Source organism: Mus musculus, chromosome 2, assembly GCF_000001635.26.
Source record: "Mus musculus strain C57BL/6J chromosome 2, GRCm38.p6 C57BL/6J".
NCBI lineage: Eukaryota > Metazoa > Chordata > Mammalia > Rodentia > Muridae > Mus > Mus musculus.
This window is the reverse complement of record NC_000068.7, coordinates 60,520,963-60,544,233: the sequence shown is the minus strand read 5'-3', so window position 1 is coordinate 60,544,233 and position 23,271 is coordinate 60,520,963. Positions and strand designations below refer to the sequence as shown.

The 23,271-nt window shown below is 43.6% G+C and overlaps 1 protein-coding gene across 2 annotated transcripts in view; it reads left to right on the top strand.

Annotated features, from left to right (window-relative positions):
- The window catches only part of Pla2r1 (phospholipase A2 receptor 1), a 135,784-nt gene that overhangs the window by 9,093 nt on the left and 103,420 nt on the right, over positions 1-23,271 (top strand). The window contains exons 2-4 of one of the 2 annotated variants that reach the window (NM_008867.2): positions 9,131-9,511; positions 13,694-13,867; positions 21,295-21,468. In NM_008867.2, the coding sequence (NP_032893.1) occupies positions 9,131-9,511; positions 13,694-13,867; positions 21,295-21,468 (729 nt within the window). The remainder of the gene's footprint in view (positions 1-9,130; positions 9,512-13,693; positions 13,868-21,294; positions 21,469-23,271) is intronic. The other variant, XM_006498928.4, reaches the window with a different exon arrangement.

Sequence of the window (23,271 nt, the reverse complement as noted above, 5' to 3'; positions counted from 1 at the left end):
TGGTAAGAGGCAATTTGAAGCCTCACACAAGTGTGCCCAGTGGGGCTGATTAAGCCGGGTTTCATTTTTCCCCCACTTGTGACAAAGGGTATTGTGTGCCTCCTAGAACCTGAAGCAGTGATTTGGGGAGATTAGAAAGAAAGGGAACAGGAACAAGTTAAAGATTTAGCCAGAGGGGACCTGTGGGCCTGGGGAGGGGGTGTCTATTCAGGTTCACAAGCAGCAGGAGACTAAAGCTACCTCAGAGTCAAGGACAGGGCTAAGGCAATGGAAAGAGAAGGAAGCACTGAGACGAAGGAGTTTTGTGGCTTGGGAGTTTTGGTTTTATTGTATGTATGTATGTATGTATGTATGTATGTATGTATGTATGTATTTTTGTACTTTAGTAACTTTTTTTTTAGAATTAATTTTTTATTAGGTATTTTCCTCATTTACATTTCCAATGCTATCCAAAAAGTCCCCAATACACTCCCCCCCCCACTCCCCTACCCACCCACTCCCACTTTTTGGCCCTGGCGTTCCCCTGTACTGGGGCATATAAAGTTTGCAAGACCAATGGGCCTCCCTTTCCAGTGATGGCCGACTAGGCCATCTTTTGATACATAGGTAGCTAAAGTCAAGAGCTCTGGGGTACTGGTTAGTTCATAATGTTGTTCTACCTATAGGGTTGCAGATCCCTTTAGTTCCTTGGGTACTTTCTCTAGCTCCTCCATTGGGGGCCCTGTGATCCATCCAATAGCTGACTGTGAGCATCCACTTCTGTGTTTGCTAGGCCCCGGCATAGTCTCACAAGAGACAGCTATATCTGGGTCCTTTCAGCAAAATCTTGCTAGTGTATGCAGTGGTGTCAGCATTTGGAAGCTGATTATGGGATGGATCACTTTTTAGTTCATTAATAAAACGCAATAGACAGGAGCCCAAGGACTGTTAAAAGTACCCAAATGGTTTCAGATCAAATGTACACTTTCAACAGAGAGCCATGGGAAAGGAAGGTCTTTCTCCCTCTCCTTTTGTGCATCTGTTCTTTGGAGGACCAGGTAGAGGCCCCTGGCTGTGAGCATGGGAAGTTTCTCGCTTCTGGCTTACAGAGTCCTGTGGAAGAGAACCAGACTTCTCTATCACTGAGGGGGTCTGGAGGGGGTGTTGCTTCCACACCTTACAACACCCCTGCCTGCTACCCCGTCAGAATCAATGCAGCTGCGTCTGAATTCCCGTGTTTACACAGGGCTGCTGACAAATCCAAATCCAGGAAGTGGATAAAGTGAGTATGTCTCCAGAGAGAACCTTCCCGTCTTTCAGCCTAGTTCCAGAGAGATGCAGTCCCCACTAACCCCTGCACTCTTCTGGACTCAAACAGGAATTGTGTCAGAGGGGCTGGGGAGACAGGTTAACTGGTAGGAACACTTGGTATGCAAACATGAGGGCCTGGGTTCAAATCCCCATATGAAAGAGTCTGTCCGGTGTGGGTGCATGTGCTCTTGTAGCTTCAGCACCGGGGGGAGTGGGGTGGACAGAAACAGAAGGATCACGGGGGTTTGCTGGCTTCCAGCCTAGCTCCAGGTCAGTGAGAGATGCTGTATTCAAAGGAATACATTTAAGAATGACAGAGCAGAACACCCAATTCCTTTGGCCTCCATGATTACCTGCACACATAAGTGCACATGTATACACCATACACATCTATCATACACACAACACACACACACACACACACACACACACACACACATCACCAAACTGACTCAAAGAGAAGCTGCAATGCCCCCTTTGAGGCCAGTGGGTGATGTTTGGGTGGCTGGACTAACAGAAGCCTCCAACTCAGGGAACTGGAAAGAGTCTGACAGCAGACGAAGATCACAAGCCATGACTTCTTAATAGTTTGTCTTAAGCATTGCAGTAGATGTGAACTGTACACTGGAACTTTCTTTGCCCGGGCTCTTGACACAGAGCACCGCAGAGGGCAACTTGCTCACCGTGTGATCTGTTGACTACTCGAGAGCTCTGCACATGCCTACAGAGTTGCCAGAGCAGCGGATTGCTTTAGGCTTCTGTTTGGTTATTTGTTGCAAGTCGTGTTTGTTAGAAGTGCTAAGAGGTAGTTGAGAGACAGAATCAACAGTTCAAACCCCGTCCTAGCCTCTCTCTATCTTCATGAGGTTGCTTCTAAGAGAAGCTCTGTCTAAAGCAGGAGACACTAAAGACAGGTGTAGAGAAAACCAGGAGGGTTCCAATGCAAGGGCCTCAAGGGACACTTCCTACAGGTGACTCTAGTTGGCAGTAGGTGAGCCGCAGCTGTGCTGTAACTCTTATTACTGCATAGTGATCTGGATTGGGTTCATTTTCTCTGGTGGTTAAAGAATTAAAAGGCAGGAGTAATCTCTTGCGTGATAGGTAACAGCTGAGAAATTCTCAAACCGCTGTCTGTTGGTGAAGAAAGACTTTTATTAGGGGTGAGAGACACCCGCCCCCACTCCTCCCCACCCCCACTCCTCCCCACCCCCACTCCTCCCCACCCCCTCCGTAGCAAGCACACTGAGACCTTCCTCAAAGCAGACAGGGTACTCCTCCTTGAAGGCTGGGGCTTATCTAAGTTTTTGAAGGATCTTCCTCCCCTAATTTAGGGTTGGTCAGTTTGAAAAATGACACTGTTATGTAAACATGTTCCCTTTGAACTTGATGGGCTAGTCTACAGCAGAGGCCCTCCTGGCTGAGGAAAGTGGGGAGCAAAGGCTTTTGTTTCACAGAGCCAAGCTTTTGTCTGCAGTCAAGAAGGGGAAGAAGCTAGCTGGCTATGTTGGACGTTGACCATCTTTATTACATAGTGCCAGTCCCTCTCCCTATCTGTTTGCCTCTCTAGGAATCTGTCTGCCTCTAGCCTCTCACATTGACCTCAAGGGAGTTAAGAGAAATCTGATAGCCATTTGAATACATGAAGCCAAAAGCCTAGCCAGTGTAAGTACCTGTGGATGTAAACATTCTCATCTTAAAGGGTGTATGAGAGTTTATTCTGGAGCTCTTTTGAGGGACCACAGCCTCAGGGACAGAGATTTAGATTACTGCAAATTCCAACTTCCAATGTGGAAACAGTTTCAATATATATATGTGTGTGTATATATATGTATGTGTGTGTGTATATACACACACACACACACACACACACACACACACTTTTACAGGACAAAGAAAATCACAAGTCAGGGTAAGTTTAAAATATATTTGTGGGTATACCAGAGAGATAAGCGGAGCTATTCTATAGGCCCAAGACACATCCTTAGCTCATGGGTTGGTGGAAGCCAGTGTTCTGCTAAGTGACTGGCTTCTAAGAGGTTTTTTTTTGTTTGTTTGTTTTTTCCTTAATATCCGAGGTGTTAGTTAAGATACAGAGTGGAGCAAGGAGTGTCTGTTCTAGAACACTAAAACCAGCCTAAGATAAAATAGCCCCTGAACTACAAAAGTGCAAATCTCTGCACAATACTGAGACTCCATCCCATCCATCAGTCAATGCAGACACAGAGACTTACCCCAGGAGCTGTTTTGTTCACAGCCAGACACAGCTTCTTCTCAGGAATTTCTGTTCATTTCTAGAATCCTCAGGTAACATTCAGCAATGAAGCAGCCAAGGCCGTGGAGTCATAAAGCAATGTATCTCACTAAGTTCGTGGAGTTATAGAGCAATGCGTCTCATTATGTTCGAGCTCTAGAGGCTCACCGGCTGGGCACCAGCCTCTGGTCAGTTCTAGTGAGGAGATCACTAGGGCACCGCAGACGGCTTTGCAATGGCAGAAGGACGGTCACTGGCAAGACAGGAAATCACATGAGCCCTTGGAAGATATCCATGCCACACCACCTACCTTCCATTGATTGCCCAACCCTGCCATTCCCTCCCCCTTGGTGCTGCTCCCCGGCTTGCACATATGACTTCAGTCTCCAATGCTGGACCACAATTATAATTTCAAGACTGTTCCTCAAATCCATTCACGTACCATCTCTCTCCACCTGAATCAGAGCCTCTGAATCAGGAACTTGGTTATTGGTCGGTCTTTCATTGTCTGGGCACCTAAAAGGATGCTAGGCACACAGAAGTTACATGGCATATGGTATTGTTGACTCTATTATATCTATTTGACCCTCGATCATCTTTTAAGCCACAGCCTCATCTGTGTCTTATTCCAAATTATATTATATTCATATAATATAATTAATAATATAAAAGGGTTTTTTTTTAGTAAAATTCAAGATCTTAATAGGATGACCCCCAAGCACAATAGAGTCATTCTGACTTCACATGTTCCTGCTGTCCAAATTTTCTCTATAACTCTGCTTGTCTTAACTCAAAGTCTGACTGACTTCATCATCTCTGAGCTTTAGTGACACTCTCTGTGTCCTGGGTATCCTGTCTGCAAGCTTCCTCAGTTGTCACCAATATATCTATTGACTCATGCCCCTGCTATTCTGAACACTATCTGACAAGCAGAGGCATGTCTCCTCTCAGGGACCAGTGCCTACCCATAGTTACAAATATCAAGTGCCTGGTCAGTATTTCTTGGGTGAAAATATGAGGACTGTGATTCTCTGATATTCAAGTCCAGAACAATGCCCTTTACCTCTGGCTTCTGCCATGTTGGACGTCTGTGAGGTGAAATATAAATGTGACCATGAACTCTAAGTCTCTTAGTCCTAACTTAGCCTTCTATCTGCAGGTTCCTAACATGTCACTCACAACGTGTTTGTTGCTGGAAAATTTCAAGTTGCCCACTTGAGCAATCTATTAGCTGCTTGGTTCTTCTTTCTCAATGTTTTGACAGGATATATGAAAATAAATTCACAGTAGAGTACAGTCCTCAGTAAACTTCGAATTCATATCCTAAGAGAAAATGGGTTTGGGATGAAACTAAAAAGGTAATGAATGAATGATTCAATTAAACAGCTTCTCCAGGCCTGTCTGGGCAGAGCTTGTATCCCTGCTGAACTCAGTGTTGCTCAGCTTATCCTCCCTGGGAGACGGGCAAGCACGTGTCCACGCATGCTTCCTACGTGGGAGTTCCGTCTACTTCCTACTGACAGCAGTTGAAGGCTCAGTTAAGCGTCTTTTTCTGTGATCAGTTTTCTTGATCCTGGCTTTAATTACTTATTTTTCACAGACTCACTTTGAGTAGAACTGGAATAATGTCTCTTCATCGCTGACAGGACTTCCTTCATTACTTTAGTTAGGGCAGCTCTCAAGCTTCCAGAACACACAGATTGAAAGTTTCCACGGACAGATAGTTAGACTAACAAGTCCTTGGCCTCCAGGCCTGTCCCTCCCGCATGGCTGGCACCAATGAGTGTTTGCTGAATGAATGAGTGCGTGAATGTCCCAGCTGCCATCATGAGAACAATACCTTAGAATAAGCAGAACAGTCAGTCAGGGTAGAGCTCCCTTCTCCCTTCTTAGAAACTCAGAAGCAGAAAGAGGGGACTAGTCTGCCTGCGTTTTAAAGGGGTGTAAATTAGCTTGTAAATTTCTTCTAGTAATCCATACCTCTTCCACACCCAAATTCATAATTAAGAAGGGAAGAACATAACACTTGCCTGTAAAGAGATTTAGTGATGCTGGCAGTACTTCATTAATCACTTAATCACTGTTCAAGCAGAACTGATATCTTGACATATGTAATCAATCTTGATTCCTCCCACCCTAGATTTCCATCCTTTTTTTCAATCCAACAACTGCATGCGCTAAGGAGCAGTGGCCTCTTTCCACATTACGGTGTTGTTAGGGGCAACTATTATGAGCACGCAGTAGCAACCTGAACAGTGATGCTTACAGTCTGTCTATTCGTGGTTCACTGGAAGACTGTTTTGTTGTTAGTGAGTTTGAGGAGATTGATGGTGCTGGAAGCCAGGTGTGGTAGCTCCCTGCTGTGATCCCAGTGCCTTTGAGGCTAGGGCAGGGGGGAGCTCAGGACTAGCCTGTGCCTCTAATAAAGTAGAGGGGCCGTTGGACAGTCACAGAGACATGAAATATTAGGATCAGATTCTGATGTGACTTGATGGGAAAGTGGCTTGGGTCGTCTGTTAGCTTGGCTTATTGTGAAGTAGCACGTCTGTTCAGGGAGGCCAGTCATACCTACTTTAAAATGCATACAGATTCGCTTTCCTGAAGCTATGTTCCATGGAGCTGTCATGGCTTCCAGAACTCAGCAGCAAGGCATGTGCTAATCTAGTAGTATTTTTATGCCTTGGAAAGGGTTTTGATGATTACTGGTATGATTCTACCATCCCTAATTCTACAACTCTTTCACCTTAAATGCGTATTGATTTGTATCCTAGGGTTTTACTGCTGTGAACAGACACCATGACCAAGACAACTCTTATAAGGACAACATTTAATTTGGGCAGGCTTACAGGTTCAGAGGTTCAGTCCATTATCATCATCAAGGTGGGAGCATGGCAGCATCTAGGCAGGCATGGTGCAGGAGGAGCTGAGAGTTCTACATCTCTATCTGACTTCCAGGCAGCTAGGGCGAGGGTATTAAAGCCCATGCTCATAGTGAGTGACAAAGGTACTCCAACAAGGCCACACCTCCTCTAACAAGGACACACCTACTCCAACAAGGGCACACCTCCAAATAGTGCCATTCTCTGGGCCAAACATATACCAACTGTCACCATTTGGAAGTGTAAAACATTATTCTTTCATCCCAAATCCCAGTGATGTGCAATTTCTTTGTTTACTTATTCATCCTGCCTCGAATATACTGCTTGTTCATGTGACACATTTTTCTTATTTTTTAGTTTTTTTTTCTTTTTAAGGTTCAGTACATACTTTATAGTCAGGGAGTATGGAAAAACAAAACATAAGGAGTCTTAATAATAATAATTGTATATGAACTTGAAAATGTGAGACAAGGATTTTTAAAATCTGGTGCTTTGAAGATTATGTTTCCTCCATAATATTTCATGAGCACTTTGCCCTCACTGTGTGTGATTAAAACAAAAGCAAAAGTAAACTTTTAACTATTGACAATGTTTAAAAAGAAAATAAGTCTTCAGCAGATGTTCAGAGTAGATCTACGGGTCTACAGTGGGCTCTGGCTCTCAGAAGCAAGATGGCTGAGAAGTTGAGAAGTACTACTAAGTCATGTTTCCTGGGGCCTTCTCAGTTGCCGATGGAGTCTTGCATGGTTTATTTATTTAAGAGACTGTCTTTCACATCCTTCTGAGATTCATAGTGTACACAGTTCCAGTTCAAATAGGGAAAGTGAGACTGTCAGAGATCAAGTCATTGATCCACAGATACACAGCTGGTCAGTGGTGGGCCCACCTGTGTCCAGAGTTCTTACCCAATGACTCAATGTTTTCATCTGAGATGCATGAATTGAGACCCAGTCATAGAAAGCAGAGCTGGATACACTCGAATATGCTCATCAGATAGGAGCTGAGCTACAGGATGATCACAGTAGAATAATTATCCTCTATTGAGAAACTAATGGGACTCTGAGCTAGCTAGAAAGCAATTAGCAGATTACAGCAGAAATTAGGACTTGCATTCTGCCCGGGCATGAAAAGGTGAAAGGAAGGTTTGGAAGGAAGGCTAATGATTGAAATCCACATCACACTGACGAGGGATGGATTTTATTTTGAACGACTGTTACTAATAGCCACCCTGAGATGGCTTCCATTAGAAAAACAAATTTCCTGATCTAAATGAAATCTCCCCTAGAACCATTCATTCTCTACCCACGCCATTGGTTCTCCCTTCTCTTCTGCTCCAGTGTATGATAATCAAAGCATTTTTCTGACCCCTAACAACTCCTCAAGCATATGGTTATAAGAAAGGTTATCAGTTTTTAAATGCGGCACAGCTTTCAATGGATACGTTGACAATGTTTTGAACAGAGTCTTAAGCGATTTGTGTTGCTATAAATCAGTTTTGGAGGAAACCAAAAGAACTTCCACCCAAAGGAGGCATTAACCCCTCAGCCCCCATGTGTTAGGAGGGTCGTCTACTCTGTTCCAAACCTCTCTACGGCTCGACCTGTCTCTGCCGTTCCTTTTCTATAACTCTTGCTGCCCTAAACCCAGTCATTTAGAGGAAACTGATAAGTTCCCTGCAGAGTTTTAAAGAATAAATGGGAAGTAAAATGTAATATGGGAGCCTGACTGAGAGGAGGACAAACGAACTCGTGGATGTGAACAGGAATCCTGAGATAGGGTCATCTGAAAGCCCAGCTGCCGAGAGCTCTAAGATGCTGATGTGTCCAATCAGTGTCAGACATTGGTTGAGTTTAGACCACAGAATTAAGACAGCACTATTGTCTTTCGAATACCTGTGACGAAATGTATGCATAGTTATGAAGTAGATGACTGCTCGGCCAGCAAGCAAGCGTTCTCTGGCTGGATCCTACCAGCTTTTTCACAGGAGACTGACCCAAACTAGGGAGACTCAAGGGAACATCCTGTCATGTCCTGTGTCATTTTCTACTGCTGCCTCTGTGCTCCAGGCGTCTTTTGTAGCAAGGGATCAGGCATTCGATTGATGCCACTGGCTGCATGCTTGCTAGGCTACTCCTGATGGAGTATCAGCTGGTCCACCTTCACACTCCCGATGGGTCAAGACTGAAAGCAGCGTGCAGAAGCATTAAGCTCTCGCCAGCACTGAATCCTCTCTCAAAGGGCTGCAGAGAGGCACTTCTGATTACACCATTACCTTGTGGCTCTTTGCAGGAACATGAGGCTAGAGATTTTTCACCTCAATGGCTCTCGAGTAAACTGTCATGTTCCAAATACTGAAAATAAAAGTAATAAATGATGGCCACCCCCTGGACACCCAATGTCCCTCTTGCATACCATTGCTCTCTGTTTAAGTGTTATAAGAGGTTTGACTGTCAGGAAACCCTGGTCTTCCATGCCCAGGAGCCTCTTAGGTCAGTGATCTCCCATTGTTGCCAATAAGGACGCTTTCTTGTGCTTGCTGGGAAACTATTTTATGCAAATGAAGACTTTCTGGTGGACTCTATCCCTCAACTACAAAAATGACTGGCAGCTGTGACTTATCACGGCTTAGATACACACACTGGGATCATCACAGCCCTAGCTAATTATATATGAAAATTGCATACCACGTCTTTCATTTATTCTGTTACAGATAAAGGAATTTTCATTATCCAGAGCGAGAGCCTGAAGACATGCATTCAGGCAGGTAAATCTGTACTGACCCTGGAGAACTGCAAGCAGCCAAACGAGCACATGCTGTGGAAATGGGTTTCCGACGACCACCTCTTTAATGTGGGAGGCAGTGGCTGCCTAGGCCTGAACATATCTGCTCTGGAGCAACCATTAAAGCTCTATGAATGTGATTCCACCCTCATTTCCCTGAGATGGCACTGTGACAGGAAGATGATCGAGGGCCCACTCCAGTACAAGGTCCAGGTGAAGTCTGACAACACAGTGGTGGCAAGAAAACAGATCCATAGGTGGATCGCCTACACGTCCAGTGGTGGGGACATTTGTGAGCATCCTAGCAGAGGTAAATGTAGTCATCAATATATAGAATACATAGATCCTGTTTCCCATATAAAACACATGTATATTTACATATACATATCTGTGTAAAAGCATAATTGTATATTTATCTATAGGTAAATATGTATGTATACACACATATACATGTATATACACACACACACATATATATTATGTATGTATGTATATACATACATGTATATATACATGTGTGTGTATATACATACATGTATATATGTGTGTGTGTGTGTATATATATATACATATATATATATATATGGTATAATCTTATATGTAAAAGGAACACACTGAGCTTGTTGTCATGTTGAGACTTCTGGAAAATTTTAGTAGTTTTCTTACTTATAGTAAAAGGATTATTGGAATCTTGGAAAAGATGCAATAAAGAAATGACTATCTCGGAATTTAAAGATACCGAAGGAAAGTACTTAACTAGCTTTGGGGATCAATACAAAGAAGAACCAGCAAGAGAGAAAAAGAGGAGGGAAAACAGAACGTAACACGTTAGAAGGGAAGGTTTTCACACTGCCAGGTATAATGCACCCACTTGGCACTGCTTCTCTGACAGTAGAAATTCAGCCCCACCCTGGGGGTGTGTCTCTGGGGGCATTCAGATGCTTCTAAGCCTGACTGTCGTCCCTATGACAGTCATGCTACAAGGTGCTGGAAGATAAATGAGACACTATTGTCAAGGGTTATTTGTTGCGCACCAAGCATGGACTGTGGGAGGCATGATTTATAGGGAGACTTTCATTTTCTACAGTTCTCTTACTTTTTGACATTTTTTTAAAACGGAAAAAGAATGGAAGATACAGAAATAAAGCTACACAGTAAAATGCTGACACGTGTGTTCTGTCCCTCCACAGATCTAGTCATTTGTACACTCATCCTTCCATCTGGCACTCATTATTTTTTCTTGAGCGCTGACTATGGATCAGGCACAATGTTAGGCACTTGTACGAAGGCCAAGACAGACGTCGTCCTTCTCCTCAGGGTTAGAAGTGCAGCAAGAAAGTCCTAAGTCCTAAGGCAGGACCTTCTGTTGCTGATGTGAGTGAAGAGTCAGAGCCAAGGCTAAGACGTTTTTCTAGGCTTGCATACCGCAATAAAGCAAGAGCTTTATCAGCATGCTGACACCCGCACGATTCTCGGGAAGAGCTTGATGCTTGCTTTATGTTAGCATTTTAACCCTCGGCCCATACTGACAACACCCATGCTGTTTAGTGAAAAACAGGGGACTGAAAGAGATAAAAGGCTGGGTCCTGAAATATCTCTAATTCCTATGAAAATTGGCAATGTGCTGTGAACTCGGTTAGGCCCTTGCCAGTTGTGAGACTGTACAGAAATGTCCATAGCTGACCCCCTTGTCTAGATGAAGACCAGATGACCTCATTGATACCCACATCCTAGAAATTGCCAGCTGAATCCTGGGGGGCTTTAATTGTCACAGTGGCCAAGGATGGTGGAGTCTAAGCAAGTAGTCAGCAGATCAGCTCTGCATGGCCATCTTGATGAGAATAGGAACTAGAAACTGGTCGGGTGGGTTGAGGTTCTGAGAATGTCTTTGCTGGAGACCTGGAATGCCAGAGGAATGTTGATTCCTGCTTCTCTTTCATCTCCAAAAAGGGCAGGTGAGGCTATGGTAACTGCCTGACAGACCAAGAGGAGGTGCGGAACACCTTGTGGTTGGGCAACTAGACTGACCAGTTCGCCTTTCTCTTCGTATCTCAGCCCAGTTTTGTCCATAAGTCCTTTAAAGGGCCCAGACTGGCAGCTGGATGGTACCTGGTTTCCTAGGAGCCTTCCTGCGTTATAGCCCTGCCCACCACTGCCACCCCTTAAGCCCTCACCTGTGAATCTAAAAATAGGTTTCTAAAACTCTCCCTCTTTGGCTGAAATCTTTGAATTTCAGTCTTTGAATTCGGGAGACAAGCACTGTCTGAGAGCACTGGGTGAAAAGCAGCTGTGCTGGCCACGTCCGAGACCCTAGCAACCCTAGAAGGACACTCCTGTTACCAAGGAAACCTCAATATTGCTATGGATAGAAGCTGACTCACTGGTTAGCCCGAGTTGCTCTCTCCATTCGGACTGTCACAGTGTACCCAGTGATATTGTGTTTTTTGGGTTTTTTTTTGTTTTGTTTTGTTTTTTCTTTTTAAGAATAGAAGTCTGATTTGTCACTTTCTCATTTGAAACCTGCCAGTGACTTCCCACCACCCTCAGAATAAAGACAGAAGTACATAACAGCAATCGGAGAAACTGCTTCCGGGAGTCCACTCCCTGGGGCCGTCTTTATTCCACAAGCACTCCTTTCTCCAGCTCTTTAGACTTGATGCTCCTTCTGCAGGGACAATTTCTTTCCCCAGACGAGCATCCTCACTTACTCAATGTCCTCACAGAGGTTTTACAACAACCATCAGATGCTGGGGACACTCCACTACACACACGATCTTCTCATCCTGTTTTATTCCGTCATGAGATTTATTATTACTCGAAACTCTATGTTTGCGTATTTGCTATCACTTCTTATCTCTCCACCAAGCCACTTTGTTAGCAAAAAGAAACTTCTACGGTGCACTACCATATTCCCAGTGCAGGATATGTTCATGATCAATAAGTACTCATTTTTTAATTTTAAAGGATTTATTTATTCTTATTTTATGCATGAATGCTTTGCCTGCATGGATGTATGTTTACCACATGCATCCCTGGTGCCCACAGAGGCCAGAAGAGGGCATTGTATCCCCTGGAACTGGAGTTATGATGGTTTTGAGTCACCATGTGGGTGCTGGGAATCAAACCCAGGTGCTCTGCAAGAGGAAGAATTGCTATAAAACATTTCACCATGTTGCCAGCCCCCCTAAATATCTATTGGCTGTTGTGAAAATTCCTTCCCTGGGGAGACATAACCATCTACCCCCTACATAAGATCCCAATGACAAACCAATGGTCTCTGGAGACTACCAAAGTTAACCCCGAGCAAGCAATGCTTTGTTAGGCTTCTTACATAGCATGGGTGAGGGGGCATAGCCTGGAGCATGGGTGAGCCAAAAGCAGCCATACTGGAAGGTCTGTGATTAATGTGAATGATAGCTCTGCCAGGCTGCATGAGTGAACCCCTCGTCCTTTGGCCTTCCCCAGCCTATGCACTCAAATGCCTCTGTGAGTCTCTCAGACCAGTTATACAAATTTGTATGCAAATAGCATTGTAATCATAAAAAGAAAAAGGGCTGTAAGAATATGTTCTATCTGGGTGTGGGGGGAGGGAGTGCCTCAGCAGGCCCATGCTGAGACATCCCTTCTCCCTGAGAGGCCAGCCACACACTATAGCTTAGAATAGAGTTTGTTTAGGGCAAGGGGAGGGGAGCTAAGAGGGTAGTAGAGGCAGAGAGAGGCAGAGAGAAGGAGAAAGTGGAGAAGTAGAGGCCAGCCATGAATACGTGGAGAGAGTGGGGAAGGGAATGGGGAGCAAGGGGACAAGAGGAGGCAAGAGAGTAAGAGAGAGAGGAGGAGCCAAGTAGCCCCTTTTATAGTGGGCCAAGCCTACCTGGCTGTTGCCAGGTAACTGTGGGAAGGAGCATACCTGGCTGTTGTCAGGTATCTGTGGGGGTGGAGTCCAGACAGAATACTAAATAGTGTGTATGTGGGTGGGGTAGCACAGTTAGCTACTCCGGTGAGAGTCCTATGACCTTCCCCAGCCCTTCCTTCTATCAGGGACCATCAATGGTTCACAGGCCCAAAGAGGACACTTCTGATGTGGTGACATCTGTTTTGCTGTAAGACTGTAATCTACAATGTCAACCAAATGAACTGGTAGACGGCCATAAAACTAGAGTTCAGACAGTGAGGGGTGATAGGGGCTGGCAAATACTTTAAGGGAAAAATTCCATTGTGTCTTCCTTTTTATTTCATTCACAAATTTGTATGCTGAGCAACAGCCATAGTAAACAAAGAGCTAGATAAACATAGGGACAAACCATTTGCCAGTGCTTCTGAAGGCCTGGTGTGTCTGTGTAAGCTAGCTGGTGAGGCCCCGAGGGCTCACAGAGCTTTTACCAAGTGCTGTCCTGGGGGGAAGTTTTTAACCAGTAAAAATGCACTAATAGATGACACTTTCCCCAGAAGAAACTGACACCGGCTTTGACTGTAAATTCTTTTTCTCTCCTAGATTTATATACGTTAAAAGGGAATGCCCATGGGATGCCTTGCGTGTTTCCTTTCCAGTTCAAAGGTCACTGGCACCATGACTGTATCCGAGAAGGGCAGAAAGAGCACCTGCTGTGGTGTGCCACCACAAGCCGATACGAAGAAGACGAGAAGTGGGGATTCTGCCCAGATCCTAGTAAGAATAAATACGTCTCCATATGTCATGAATGAATCCAGGATGATTGGAAACTTATCTGTAGTGAAGGAAAAACACCAGGGCTGACGGTTGATGTCTGAATGAGCCTCCTGATTCCACCAGTCTAGATTTTGATTGGAGGTTTGTTTTTGACTTGAAGAGACAATTCTAATTCGTAATCCTTTCCCCCCATCTACATTCAAAAGATGCTAACTAGCTTCTCTTCATCATGCTCGCTCAGTGAGGTGCATAAAGATAGTTTAGCTGGAATCAGATGATGCTATTCTGTGGACTTGCCAATGGCAGTTCCCCAGCAGGGTGCTTCCAAACCACAGGAGTGCAGACAAAAACCAGCCATCCTTTCCAACCAGCACCTCCTAGGAGCTGCCATAGTGTCTCCCCATCCAGACGGCTTATCTGGACCACTGTCAAGTCCGACATCAGCTGCCCCCTGATGACCTTTCTGGAGCATCACAGTTACGCTCCCTACTCATCAACCACGAGGTCTCATCTTGAATTCTGAATTTCCAACCCTTCCGTGTAGGCTTAAAAATGGTTTCTCGAATTGTTAACCTAATTTTCAAAGTCCAGTGACAGCTATAATAGCTGATATATATATATATATCTACACATATATATATTACTTGTATTTTTCAGGCAGTGCATGGTTATTATTTTTCATTTAACTAAAAGATTTCCTATTGTTCCTAAGTTTTGAAGGGTACGTATAACTTCTGCTGTCTGTATTCTGGCTCCTGAGAATCAGAGAATATCTCACCTCCTCTCCCTCCATGCCTGCCTCCCTTCCATGCATACAATAAAATACAACAATTAATTTAAAAAAAAAGTAAACTAAAGAGCTAAGTCGCAATGGTGTGATTTATAAGCTATCTGCAGAGTTATTTTTCAGTGTAAGAGCCGCAGGGTTCGGTAAATAGGAAAGAGTGGCGTTTTTAAATTTAGACAAACCAAGATGAGTCCAACTTCCTCCCAGCAGTGAATCTCAAGGAAAGTGCCTCTGACAAAGTGAAGACCATAGCGTTGCCTATTAGGATTACTGTGTATGTTCAATCCGACAGTGCATCGAAAACACGGAGAGTAGCCGGCGCTCAGTAAGTACTCATGGGGACAGGCTGTCACTATTCAGCACACGTTTTGGCAGCTCTGGGTACGGAACCTGGAGGCTTTATCAGGCTAAGGCAAGCACTCTGCCACTGAGCTACGTCCCCATCCTTGCAGCATGCGTTCCTTTACTTCTGAATGTACGATCTAGCCTCAACGTGGCTTGTCCTACCACTAGATGGGGAAGAGATAGTGGTAAATGGTAAGAAATTTAAGGCTTTGGATACCGCCCTCAAAGAAACTGGCATCTAGACTTAAGGCAGGAGGGACAGTCTTGCTCTGCACCAGAAAATGCAGACAATATTGGAGCTGATACACTAAAATCACCTGGGAGAAGAAGCCCCGTGGTCCAGGATGTGGGACCCGGGAGACTGGATAGTTCAGGATGTGGGACCCAGGCATCTGCATTTTTGACAAGTGCTAAGGTGAGTTGAGTACATGTAATTCCTCACCAGGGATTTCCCCGATATGCAAGTAATCTCAGGCTCACTCTAGCTACACACCAGAATGTCGTGAAGAAATTTAACAGCCATAAATTAGTTTACCTCTTATGGCATTTCCATAAAACATCAACAAAGCAACTATGGGCCAAAAGACTTTATTTGGCTCCTAGTCCCAAACCCGTCTACAGTGAAGAGAAGTCAAGGCAGGAACCTGGAGGCAGAACCGAAGCAGAGGCTAGGGAGGAACCCTGCTTACTGGTTCACACCTCATGGCTTGCTCAGTTTGCTTTTTTATACAACCTAGGAGCCCCTGCTCAGGGCGCCCACACACATTAATCAAGAAAATGCTCCACAGACTTGTCTACAGGCCATACTAATGGAGGCATTTTTCTCAATTGTGGTTCCCTCTTCCCAGATGACCAAAGCTTGTGTCAAGTTGACAAACTGACCAGCACAAACAGTTTTCTTAAGTTCCTGAGAAGAATTTTGTCATCCCACCCTGTCATTTGTAGCCAATTTCAGTTCCCTCCCCCCATCCCCCGCCCCCTTGGAAGCTTGGTTTTCTTGAGCTTTGGGCTTTTTTTTATTCCCTCAGGCTATTTGTTTGGCTGAGGAGGCAGGGGTAGAGAGCAGGGGGTGCTTTCTCTGCCCACCTGCTCACCGCTCCCTGACCTCCCCACAGCAGCAGAGAACGTGTGGACATGGTGTGCATTAGAGCCATCTTTCTCCCTTCCTTATAGCTTTTGGGTTCTGGTGGCCAATATAACTCAAAATGACGGGTCAAGGAATTGCAAGCTGAGTTCACTGAGACCCGTTTCCAGGAGTCAAGAAGTAGACAGGACACAGAGAGAAACGAAACAAAGATTCACACTCCTGTATCTCATGTAATTTTACAAGGACTATATTTTTTAAATCTCTATGTATAAAATGATGGTTGCCTTTAGTAAAAGTTGATTGCAAAGGAGTAAGATTTAAACTTAACACCTGGACAAACATACTAGCCCTAAGAGTGTAGTTAATCCCTGTCAGGAAATGAGCATAACAAACAGGGTTCGACTCTGGCTTGTTTAGAGGCAAAGTCTGGGCCACATCGACCCTGTCTGGGTTGTGTGCCAGAGAATCCCATTTAGAGATACTTTTGGAATTCTATCCTCTGGAATGATCCAATTCACCCCTGGTTTTTACTCACTATAGTTTTGATCAGGAATTTGAATGATGGAACAGAATAGATTAGTACCAACAATAATTGCCACCCTCATCAGAGTCCCTAAAATGGATCAGCAGTATGTTACATCAGTAATAATTTACAAAAACAATCCCAAACAATAAGAAAATGTGTGCTTCAAAGAACCTATCAAGACACTGAGGCAAGCAGTTAGGTTGTTGAATTCTTGCCTTGAATGCTTAATGCCCCATGGTCTATTCTCAGAACACTCGCCTCCGAAGACCTCCTTCAAATGGGAGAATATATTCACAAGTCACTTGCTCATAGAGATATTGTAGGTAGAATATAAAAAGAATCCTGATTTTATGTAATCCAAATGTTCCCAGGAGTGGTATCACCTCCAGTGGGCTAGCGGCTTGTCTTAGTTACTCTTCTATTGCTGTGAAGAGACACTATGAGCGTGGAAACTTATAAATGAAAGCATTTAGCTGGGGGATTGCTTATGGTTTCAGAGGGTGTGTCTGTGACCATCATGGCAGAAAGTATGTGTGCTGTCAGGCAGCTATGACACTGGAGCAGTCCCTCAGAGCTTACATCTTGAAAAGCACAAGTGGGCTCTTGAAACCTCAAATTCCATCGTCAGGGACACATCTTTCCCAAACAGGCCACACCTCCTAATCCTTCCCAAATAGTTCACCACCTGGGCATTGGAGCCAAAGAAACTTTCAGTTTTCTAACTACAAAAGGTTCTACAAATAAATACTATAGGAGGATTTCTGGAGATAAACCAGCGTTCCTCAGAACTTGTAAAACCAGTTCCCATCCATCAAAAGGAGACATGACATTTCCCTTACCTCTGGGCAGAGGAGATGGATGGCTCCATTGACATTGTATATCAAAGCCCATATCAGCTTCCAGAACCCTCAGAATCATAAGTACTTGTTACAGATTTCAAAGTCCACACTAGCATCCTAGCTCCTCTCACCTCCTCCTCTGCCCTCAGTCCCTCCAGATAATAGACTTCCCTCCCCTAGCTACTCATCGTCTTAGAACCTGTCTGTTCTCACCTCATGCCCTCCATTCTCTATCTCTGGTTATTTTACCTCCTCTCACAGAGAGCTCTGGCCATGTTTTCTCTCTCTCTCTCTCTCTCTCTCTCTCTCTCTCATAATAAAAACTTTCCCCTTAATCATGAGATGGAGCAGTCATGTCAGCAGTTTCTTTACTGCTCAACACTCCGGGAACCAAACATTCAAATATGAGAGCCCTCCTTATTCAGTCTACCACAGCCCTCCCAGGTCAACCATTAATGAAGAAAATGCCCCACAGACATGTTCACAGGCCAGCTTCATGGAGACAATTCCTCAGTTAAGGGCCCCTCCTCCAGCATGGCTCTAGTTATGTCAAACAGACAAACTGCTAAGTAGCATATCAAATAACACATACGATTAGGAAGTTTTTTTAAAAAATGAAATACTGATCCATGCCACAACATAATGACTTTGAAAAACATAATTCTGAGAGAACGAAGTCAGGCACAAAATAACACATTCTATATAATTTCAGCTATATGGAATGGATAAAAGCAAACATATAGATACAGAAACTACATTAATGGCTGGCATTATAATACAATAAAGCGAAATGGGCTGGAGTCAGGTAGCAATGAGGACCGCAAGGGAAATGGGGAAGTCAGTCCTCAAGAGTGCTGTGTTTTTTCTTTAAATGATTTAATCATTCTAAAGCAATTATGATGCTTCCACACTCTTCTGATTATACTGAAGATTGAATTATGGAATTTCAGTGGGTGAATTACATGGCGTATGACTTACGTTGCAATAAAAACTTTAGGAGATGAGGAATTATAGATAGTATGTGCATAAAAGTATGTAACGATTGGAAACAGAGAGAAGGCAATAGCTGGGATAGGGAGAACAAATTAGGGAGTTTTTTTTTTTACTCCTTTTTAAAGACAGAAGATACTCAGCCATTTTGGAATGCACCTGGAAATGGGGTAACTGAGGCACTAAAGGTGCAGGGAAGCGAAATCACTTGATGACTCAGATGTGGTTTCTCAGAAAACAAAAGTGGGGCTCTGACCAAACACTCACCAATTAACCTGTTTTAGACATAAGGGAAATTCTCAATATGAGGATTAACCTGTTTCTATAGAAGGGAAATTCTCAATAGGAAAGCATAGGTCCAAGGAAGATTCAATGGCTGAGACCTTGTATGTCTAAAGACGTCTGCAGTATTTCCTAGCTGATATATGTATTTATAAATGAGTTCAATATTAAAGACAACAGAAAACAAGGTTGTCCCCAAACAATATTTAAGGGAGGGGAGAGGAGAGGAGGAAGAGAAAGGAAAAATTTTTTAGGAACCACTTTGCTGGGGTACCTAGAATATCCTCATTGAGATGAAATCCTTCATCATTGAGATGGAACCTTTCACATTAAGATGGAAGCCATCATTAAGACGGAATCCTTCATTGTTGCCTTTAGGTAAGATGGCCTGAGATGGCCAATACGCTGTGTGTAGACCTTAGACCGGTCAGGTTCATCTGGAATGACCACTGAGACCCTGCAATGAATTTTGTAGCAGAATTTAAAAAAAAATTAAGCTGATTCCCTGCTCTCAGTTTCGGAGGTCCTAGATCTGGTATGGGGCTCAAGGATACACGTTTACAATTTGTTCCAGGCTGCAAACCTGATGCTCCGTGAAACAAACCCTAAGTAACACTGTCTTTAAGGAAAAAACTTCAAAGCCTTTTCTAAGGCAGGCATGTCTGGGTGGCCAGTGGTGACTCGAGGGTGGTAACAGGCAGAAGTTAATCCTGGGAACAGGGCACCTGTTGCTCACTCCTGACATGGAGAAAGACCTGACAGTAAGCCTTGATTATAACACAGACCACAGCCACATGCATGATAAGAAAGGCTGCCACCTGGGTTCTGTTTTTGTCAAGAGCTGGTCCTGCCCTTTCAATATGTTCTTCTTTCCAGACTTATAGCTGGGGTAATGTTAGATTTGACTTGGGTTTATACTATCTGTGATGATGTCGAAGGTTATATAATAGAGAAACTTCTGTCAAATGTTTGCAGTAGACACTCACATTCTCCTTAGAAGTCAGTTCGTTTAGCATTCACGTTTGTTTCACTCGGGTGATAGAATTTATAGTTCTGTGCAGGCAGCTAATCTCCAAAGGGCTGCTTCTCTCCATGGGCTGCTTCTCTCCATGAACTGTGTTACTCTCCGCATCCCACCTGAAGTTGCCAATCAACTTTCAGGGTCTCAGCAGTCACACCAGGGGAACATGGCCAATCTAAAATCTAAACCTAGTGTATTGGCCATACCAGGGAAATCCTACCATTCTACCTAAGTCAACAATGAAGGACTCCATCTCAATGAGAGCATTCTAGCCACCCCAGCAAAGTAGTTTCTAAAATTTCCCCTTTTCTTCCACCTCCTCTTCCCTTCCCTCTCTTAAACTTTTTTTTGGTGACAATCTTTTTTTTCTGTTGTCTTTAATATTGAACTCATTCATAAATACATGTATCAGCCAGGAAATGCTGTAGATGTCCCTAGCTGTAAATTATTAACTAACTTCCAACTAGCTGCTTTGGTTCTTGAAAAGGTATGCAGTAACTAGACATGAAATCAAACTTCCACATTTTTCAAGGGAGTTATCGAAGTATTCTAGGTTAAAAAAAAAAAAAGGAGCACAAAAAAAAAAAAAAAGATTTCATTGTCAAGTCAGTGTGACATATATTGAATTAGTACTAAGCAGGCTTCTACAGCCCAGGAATCTACATGATGGATTTGAAAAGCACACCCTACAGTCGTGATGTACCAAATTGTCATGGGAAGTGTCCTGCTGTCAGCTGACTTTCAGGACTATACTTGGAGGAAAAGAACAGTCTAGACTGCAGCATGCTGCCTGTCCACCAGTTACACACATGCTAAAATACGGCTCACATTTCCTACACGTTGTACGACTGAGTTCGAGTTCGAGAACTGGTTCACCTTGGGGGTTGGGTTAGAACGTTAGCAAAAGCACACGGCTAGGCCTTTGTTGCCTGTCATTTCAAGAAACTCCAGATTTCAGATCTACACTTCATACTCTATTAAATTTGCTTTTAAGCATACTATGAAATCTTGGCCAGTATCTTAAAAGTGGATTTTGTTCCTGTTTGTCTGAAAGAACTACTTAAAGCTGGTATCATTATCCTTATGCCGGGTGAAACCGTGTTTGTGTTTAACACATAGCTCCTACGCCACAATCACTCCATCTTGGCAGTTTGCTTTTAGTTTGGGAAACAGCATTAAAGTCTATCCCAAGAAAATATTTAACTCCCATGTCTAACATGAAGTTCTAAATGCTTGCTTATTAAAGAATCAAAATATTATTTTCAAAAAAAAACCTCATTTCATTTCTTTCTCTTAAAACTAACTTCTCTTATTCCCTTGAGAGTATCAGAGATTCTTTACCGATCATCTCTTGAGCTTCCTCAGGTAAATTTAGGATGTGTTTAACCGTAAGACATTAATAGAACAGCAATGCGGATTTCACATAAAGACCTAGTCAAGGCACTGAAGTTTGAGAGCATGCACGCTGGAGCCATCTTATTTGAATGCATCTTAGATATCACTGTGGAGGGGAACACTGTCATGAGTGTTTTTAATGGACTTTTTTTCAGCCTCTATGAAGGTGTTCTGTGATGCTACGTGGCAAAGGAATGGCAGTTCACGCATTTGCTACCAGTTCAACCTGCTTTCGTCTCTGTCTTGGAACCAGGCCCATTCTTCATGCCTGATGCAAGGAGGTGCTTTGCTAAGTATTGCAGATGAAGATGAAGAAGATTTCATAAGGAGTAAGTACAGAAATGGTGCACGTGGATAATAATGCAATAAAATGGCTACTGCGGGCAGTTCTACCCTTGGATGCAAATATATATATATATATGTATCCTTAAAATTGTTTTTCTTTTCTTAATATAGCCCAAATTTTAATTCTGAATTCTAAAACCTTCATTTTGAGTGTGCGTGTGTATATGTGTGCATGTGTGCATGTATGATGTCGGAGGACATCATATGTCAACATATGTGTACATGTCGACCTGCAGATGTCGGAGGACAGTTTTTTAGGAGTCAGTTCTCTCCTTCAAGCATATGGATTCTGGGGATCAAACTTTTGTCATGTTTGGTAGCAAGTGTCCTTGCCCACTGAGCCATCTTGCTACCTCTCTAATCCCGAAATTTTTTTTCTTTTTTTTTTTTTTTTGTATTTTTTTATTAGGTATTTAGCTCATTTACATTTCCAATGCTATACCAAAAGTCCCCCATACCCACCCACCCCCACTCCCCTACCCACCCACTCCCCCTTTTTGGCCCTGGCGTTCCCCTGTACTGGGGCATATAAAGTTTGCATGTCCAATGGGCCTCTCTTTCCAGTGATGGCCAACTAGGCCATCTTTTGATACATATGCAGCTAGAGTCAAGAGCTCCGGGGTACTGCTTAGTTCATAATGTTGTTCCACCTATAGGGTTGCAGATCCCTTTAGCTCCTTGGGTACTTTCTCTAGCTCCTCCATTTGGGGCCCTGTGATCCATCCATTAGCTGACTGTGAGCATCCACTTCTGTGTTTGCTAGGCCCCGGCATAGTCTCACAAGAGACAGCTACATCTGGGTCCTTTCGATAAAATCTTGCTAGTGTATGCAATGGTGTAAGCGTTTGGATGCTGATTATGGGGTGGATCCCTGGATATGGCAGTCTATACATGGTCCATCCTTTCGTCTCAGCTCCAAACTTTGTCTCTGTAACTCCTTCCAAGGGTGTTTTGTTCCCACTTCTAAGGAGGGGCATAGTGTCCACACTTCAGTCTTCATTTTTCTTGAGTTTCATGTGTTTAGGAAATTGTATCTTATATCTTGGGTATCCTAGGTTTTGGGTTAATATCCACTTATCAGTGAGTACATATTGTGTGAGTTCCTTTGTGATCTAAGTGGATCAAGGAACTTCAAATAAAACCAGAGACACTGAAACTGAATGTGTTTTCTATGAACACTGCACCATTCTCTTTCACACTACTTATGCCTCAGTTCCCCTCCCCCCATCTTGGGGAAGAGAATTTGAAACAATAGCACGTGACCCATGTGAGCGACAACTCTGGCAGGTGGTGCAGAGGAGTTTTTCAGCATAAGTACTGATTCTTGTCCCCTGCAGAATTTCAACATTCAATTCCATTGGTAAATAATTACATAGTCTACTTGTTGCTAGCTTATCCATCCTGGTGTCCAGGCCCATCACAGGCCCTTTGGTAAATACCAAAACCTTAACATTAGTGGAGAAATAAAAAAAAAAAACACTAGCACAACAAGACAATAGTGTTTCAAAGGGCCAGCAGCAATGGGAATGGGAAACAGCTTTACTTTGTTCCCACGTCCTGCTAACGTGGTCCCTTTCCCTTAGGGACCTCCATTCAGGCAAAACTGCGCTAAGAAAATAACTTTACGGATACCCAATATGATAGTGTTGGAGATGTATTAAAAGACACATAGATCTTGAGATACAGGGTCAAAACAAAATTTCGAAGTGGCCATTTCTGGCATGTTTCTGGAATGTGCTGTTTGGGGAAACAGCTTTACTATGGTGTCTCAGCCTGCTCTCCTTAAA